The 6,656-nt window shown below is 43.9% G+C and overlaps 1 protein-coding gene across 1 annotated transcript; it reads right to left on the reverse strand.

Moving 5' to 3' along the window:
• Positions 1 to 1,283: 1,283 nt before the first annotated feature.
• Positions 1,284 to 2,818, reverse strand: LOC125372099 (uncharacterized protein K02A2.6-like). Its single transcript, XM_048381101.1, has 2 exons — positions 2,426 to 2,818; positions 1,284 to 2,063 (listed from the first exon to the last, which is right to left on the reverse strand). Exons 1-2 carry the CDS (start codon positions 2,816 to 2,818, stop codon positions 1,284 to 1,286), a joined length of 1,173 nt encoding a protein of 390 aa, XP_048237058.1.
• Positions 2,819 to 6,656: the final 3,838 nt, after the last annotated feature.

Genomic DNA, 6,656 nt, shown 5'->3' on the forward strand with positions numbered 1-6,656 from the left:
ACCAGCTGCCAGCCTCAGTTGCCACCGCCTCAGTTACAACATGCCCCCGCCTTAGTTGCCATCTGCCCAGGTTGCCATCCTGTCTCAGTTGCCACCACCCTCACTTGCCACCTTCCGCCCGCCTCAGTTGCAGCCAACCTCAGTTTCAGCCAACATCAGTTGCACCCAGCCTCTGTTGCAACCAACCAGTTGGCGACGATGAATTTTTCACACATCCGATCCATAGTGGAATTGGTTGTTTAAAATCTGTATCAATGTTTGTAAAGTAGTATTTTCGTTTCGCTTCAACTTGGACTGTATGTAAATGAAAGCCACAAAAACCATTTCATAATCACACAAGTTTTTTACTAAAAGCAGATTTGATTGTATGAATTTAGTGATTCATAAACACATGCTTTTGATATGGTCAAAAATATGGAATGGACTCTTCTTTTAGTAGAGATTTATTATGATTATGGAATTTATTTTGTCGCTATTATTTACATTCAAGTCATCAACACATCAGGGTCCCTCCACATTGTAATTTCGACGGTGGAGGGAGTTCCATGAAGGTGTGTTGATGACTTGACATCACCTCAAGGTCCCTCCACGTTGTAATTTCGACCGTGGAGGGAGTCCCATAAAGGGGTGTTGACAATGACCTGAATGATCCAGGTCTCCTCCACAATGTAATTTCAATGGCAGAGTGAGTCTCTTCCTACCTGCCACAGTTTCTACCAGCTGCCATCCTCAGTTGCAACCAGCCACCGCCTCAGTTCCCTTCTGCCTTGGTTGCTGTTGTGTACGTGGACGAAATGAAAGGAATCACACAACGAAGTGACTGAATTCTAGATTTACTCCAGAGCCAAATGAATTCTTACAAAACCCGTATAGGTTTATGAAACGGAGCATGCACATAAATGGGAAGTGATTTTACATTATATTTAGAACACAACATATTTTCCCTCTCCCCAGGGAAAGTCCAGGGATAGTTTATGATATATGGCTGACTCAAACACTCTGTTAAGGAAACACAAATTAACCACTACCCTCATAGTCAGCCAGATAGGCAGGTCTCCTGATCACACGTTGTGGTCTCGGAGTCTTGGTCCCAGGATGTTTGGATTGCCTCTGTGAATGACTTCCCTCCTGTCATGTTTGATTTCAGGCCTTCTTTGATGAGTCTGTTGAAGCGTTCAATACCACCATTGCTCTGCGGATTGTATCTAGAGGTCTTCCGGTGTTGTATTCCCAGACCTGTCAGTAACTGTTCGAATTCATATGAGCAAAACTGTGGCCCATTATCAGATATGATGATGTCTGAAAGGCCCCATCTGGTGAAAAGGTTGGTGAGAACGTCGATGATTGTCTTCGAAGTCACTGTTTCTTGTAGCTGCAATCTCGGGCCATTTTGAATGCATATCATGCACGACGACAAGGAATCTCTTGTCCCTTGGAGCAATTTGGACTTCTCCAAATATATCAATCTGCAGTTGCTGCCATGGCTCCTCTGGCCATTGAATGAATTGTGCAGGAGCAGCAACAGGTTTCATGGGTTTCTCACTGAGAACACAGGCCTCACAGTCTTTCACGAACTTCTCAATTTGGCGGTCAATCCCTGGCCACCATACCGATTCACGGCACTTCTGTTTCATCCTTACTATCCCAGGATGACCGTTATGAGCCATGTAAAGTACCCTCTGCTGTAAACTCTCAGGAATAATGGCCCTTTCTCCTCTTCCCACACAGGCAGAATTGAAGATGAACAATTCATCTTTTATCTTCGCATACACTTCAAGACCATTTGGTGTCTCATTTGGCCAGCCGTTGGTGACAAAGTCTCTAACTTGTGTCAAGACTGTATCCTCTGTGGAAGTGTGTTTCAATTCTTCTGGGGTCACGAACTTTCCCAGTGATGCACACAACACAGACATGACATGTAATTCAGCCGCAGCTGAGAGCATTTCCTCTGCTGAGCATATCAGGGACAGTATTATTCTTCCCAGATGTGTACTGTACATCAAAGTTGTACTGATGGAGTCTATCTGACCATCTGTAGATGCGAAGAGGTTTGTGGCCTGAACCTGTTTTAGATAACAGTGTTGTAAGAGACTGGTGATCAGTGTGTAGGCCAAAGAGGTACACATGCCAGCGCTCACATGCACACACACACACCCTAGTGCTTCACGTTCTCCAGTCGAGTATTTTCGTTGTGTCTCGGTCAATGTACGAGACCAGAAAGCAATTGGACGCTCCTCTCCACTGATGACTTGTGATAGCACTGCCCCGAGTGCGATTCCAGAGTCATCAGTAGAGACGATAGTCTCAGCATCGGGATCAAAGTGTGCAAGTACTGGTGGGGAAGCGATGTCAGCTTTCAGCTGATTGAAGGAACTCTGCTGCAGTCTTTCCCACTGCCACTTTATGTCCTTACGTAGAAGTTTACGCAAAGGCCAGCTTTGTCTGTGTAGTTTGGAACAAACTTCAAGTAGATATTTGTTGTTCCTAGAAAGGAGGTGAGCTCAGTTCTGTTCATAGGTTCCTTCAGATCCAGAATAGCTTGGACGTTTGAAGTGGTGGGCTGAAACCCTTGTGCGGAGACCCTGAAGCCGAGGAAGTCCACCTCATCTGCTAAGAATTTGCACTTGTCTGCATTCAAAGTGACGTTGTAATGGGAAAGTTTAGTCAATACACGTTCCAGCCTTTGGTCAGGCTCAATCTGGTCTTTTCCATGAACGACGATGTCATCCATCATGTTTGGAGCTCCTTTCAATCCTTGTAGGATGCTTGAGAGTATTTTCTGGAATGCACTTGGGCTTGAGGACAGGCCGTAAGGCATGCGGCGATACTGGAAGACTCCCACATTAGTGACGAAAGCTGTCAGAAATCTACCTCTTTCAGCTTCACTTGTAGGTAGCTACGACCTAAGTCCAGCTTGGTGAATACTGTGGAGCCATGAAACTCTGCTGCAAGCTCTTCCATGGTTGGGAGCGGATACTTGTCCGGAATGATGGCTTTGTTGACCTCTTTCAGGTCTACACATAAACGAATTTCTCCAGACTTGCGACGTGCAATGACTAGATTGGATACCCATGGTGAAGAATCAATTCTCTCGATGATACCTTGTTGTTCCAGACGCTGAAGTTCTGTCTCTACTTCGGCTTGAATGCTGAGAGGTATCCTTCGTAACCGTTGTGAAACTGGTGGTACCTGTGGGTTGATCCGGGGTGAATGAGGGAATGATGAAATCTCTCCAAATCCTGAGAAGACGCTGGGGAACTGGCATATCACATCTGCCGTAGTTGTTCCCACGGTCTGTATGAGAGAACCATGTCTGTAGATTTGAAAGTCCAAAGCATCGAACAGATCAACGCCCATTAGACATGCACCTTGTCTTGAAATGTAGAATGGGTGTTTATGGATAATCTGTCCATCTAGCTCCACATCGAGATATGATATACCCACTATTTCCAGGGTTTCATCATTGTAGCTGAGGAGTGACTGCTTTGGAGCATGCAATTGGTATTTCACAAACTTACGCCTGTAAACAGTTTCATTCAAAATTGAGACCTTTGCACTGATATCCATTAGCAGAGTGACAGGTTCGTTAGCAATGAACAGGTCACATTTCTTGAAATTTCCTTGATTTGAATTTACAGTGAATACAACAGTATCTTCTTCATAATAGGAACTGTCACAATCTTCATAGGAATGTTCAAACTCTGTAGCATCAACCATTTTCACAGATGACATGGTACCGCCCCAGTTACTTGAACGGCACATTTTCTTAAGATGGTTCATTTTCCCACAAGATCCACCTTTCTTGCCTTTAGCTGGACAGGTTTTACTGTTAGCCAGATGCGAAGGCGATCCACAACAAAAGCAATAGGGCTGTGATGAATGTCCAGTTTCACTTCTTTTCTTTACTTTTCTCCTATTAACGTGTTGAACACTGGTTGCTGCAGGCTTGTTTTCACCTGTTTTGTTCTGCATAGTTTTAGCTTCTGAGATAGCTTCCTCAATCTGACATGCAAGTGTTGTAGCTTTTTCTAATGTCAATGTATCTGGTTCCATCAGTAATCTTTCACGAATACGTTGGTGGCAAGTTAGCTGGTCATGAACAAGTTCATTTGTCAAAGCCCCAAAGTTGCATGTGGAGGCGAGTTTGCGTAAGGCACTCAAGAAGTCGCGAGTTGTCTCCCCTGGCAACTGGTCCCGATGACGAAAATGCCATCTTTCGACAATAACGCTTGTTTTAGGACTGAACTGTTTCTTCAATGTATCTCTCGCACCGGTGTAACTATCAACTTCTTCACAGAAGGAAATATTCGCTGCCCTTCAGTTCCCAGACAGTGAATCAAAATAGCACGCCGGCGATCTTCACTGACCGTCGTGTCGCCAGTGAGACCGCTAGCCACTATGTACATATCGAACTGCTCAATCCATCTATTCCACGGAATTGGCGGCTCACATGGCTTAGCAAGAAAGGGGGGTTGTGAACAAAGTCCGTAATCCGCCATCTTCATCGCCAAATTATGTTGTGTACGTGGACGAAATGAAAGGAATCACACAACGAAGTGACTGAATTCTAGATTTACTCCAGAGCCAAATGTATCTTCCCAAGGAAAGTGAGTTAACTGACTATAAAAGTCAAGTTTCCACCCTTGCCAAACTAGGCTGGAAATTTGTGGCTTGATTGTGGACCACCGGTTGCAGTTGCGAGTTATGTCCCTTCTATGTCCCTCCTATTGACCAATCAGATTCCACCTCTCCTTTCTCTTGCATTTTCTTGAAACAAAACGACTACGCCCAGTCCAGACAATCTGACCGCTAATCACGATCTTTATTGTAATAAAATGGGTCTTACCTTGTAGAGTACATCAAATCACTTGAGCACCTTGATTAAAAACATGAGACATGGAAAACATCTATTGATGGCCAGTTGAAAGTATACAAGCTCTGCAAATCCTGCAATCTACTGAAATCTGCAAGGCAGTCACCATGTTGTTTATGAACAAAATGTTGATTTCGTTCCACAATTTTGATTGGACGATACTTAGTCTCGTTAGTCCAGCCAAAATACAAGTCCTGAAATTCCAGCCTAGTTTGGCAAGGGTGGAAACTGGACTTTATTTCGGGAAGATGGATACATTGTCCTATCACCAAACTGAACAAAGTATTTAAGAAATCTGCGCATCTCCCGCAAAAGGAAAAGATTACAACTGAACATGCTGGTGTTTTCAGGATCTGGGTTTGTGTGTAACGATCATCCACTTCCAAGTCCCTGATGGTGTCCATGTGTACCTCCTGATAACTCGGCAGCTCTGAGGTGTTGAGGGGTGTTTTATGTTTCATGGCTCATATTCCTACTATAAACACCCGCTAATACCTTCCAGTTGAACGACGACTCAGTTTTGTTCACAAGCATCTTCTCGGCATCTTCCTGAAGCAAGGGAGTTAAGTGATTTTTTTTTAAAATGGGAAAAGTCCAGTTTCAACCTTTGCTGAACTAGGCTGGAATTATGGAGTTGTATTCTGGCTTGACTAACGAGTCTATGCGTTGTCCAATCAAAATCGTGGAATAAAATCAATATTGGGTTCATTAACAACATGGCGACTGCCATGCAGATGTCAGTTGATTTCAGGATTTGCAGAGAATGTGTACCTTCATCTGGGCGTCAAGAGATGTTTTCTAAATGTTTTCAGGCTTCAATTCAAGGTGATTTGATGTACTTTGCGAGGTTAGACCCATTTTATTACAATGGTTGCTGTCATTTTGTTTAAAGAAGATGCAAGTGAAAGGAGAGGTGAAAATCTGATTGGTCACTAGGAGGGACATACAAGAGACATAACTCGTAACTGCCACTGGTGGCACCATGTTCGAGGCACGAATTTCCAGCCTAGTTTGACAAGGAAAATGCCATGTATCTGGTCCAAGTTAATATGAAACTGTTTACACTTACTCGGATTACTTTATCACGGATATGGTGAGTATATCAGATGATGTCAATTCCTGCACATGAAGCAGTGTAATTGGCACAGATGATGGAGAAGGTACCCTGTCATCACACCTGACGATAAAACAGTATTTTGTTAATTTAAGAATTTATTCAATAACTTCCATAACATACCGATCAATTCACATGTGTGACTAGTGATTCCCAGTTGTTGTACTGAGAACAATCAGGAAGTTTCACAGCTGACATATTGTCACAGAAACTTTTCTTCAGTTCATCTGCTACCTCAACAGCATCAGGTACATCACATTTGTCTATGAGTGTCGGCCGTTTCTCAGAGGATTCTAAAAGGAAAAGAGAACCGTTCCTTCATTGGGAGGCAACACAGAGTTCCTGCAAGGTTAAACCTCCTGTGACAACATCGGCTGGGTTATCCTTTGTGTTCACATAACGCCAGCTGTCTGCAGGAGTCAGGGATTGTATCTCAGAGACCCGAGTCCCAACAAACACCTTTGTACCCCCATACGACTCTGACTGAAGCCATGTCAAGACAGTTGTTGAGTCACTCCACAATATGGTATCTTGGATCGATAAGCTCAATTCTTTGTGGAGTATAGCTGCTAACTGTGTACCAGTATCGCAGCAGAGAGTTCTAGTCTGGGCATTGAGAGCAGCTTCTCAGGAGCCACTCTACTTCTCGCAGCCACAAAACTGACACCT

The sequence above is a fragment of the Haliotis rufescens genome, unplaced genomic scaffold (genome assembly GCF_023055435.1).
Source record: "Haliotis rufescens isolate VD_foot unplaced genomic scaffold, xgHalRufe1.0.p SCAF_1, whole genome shotgun sequence".
Taxonomy (NCBI): Eukaryota; Metazoa; Mollusca; class Gastropoda; order Lepetellida; family Haliotidae; genus Haliotis; species Haliotis rufescens.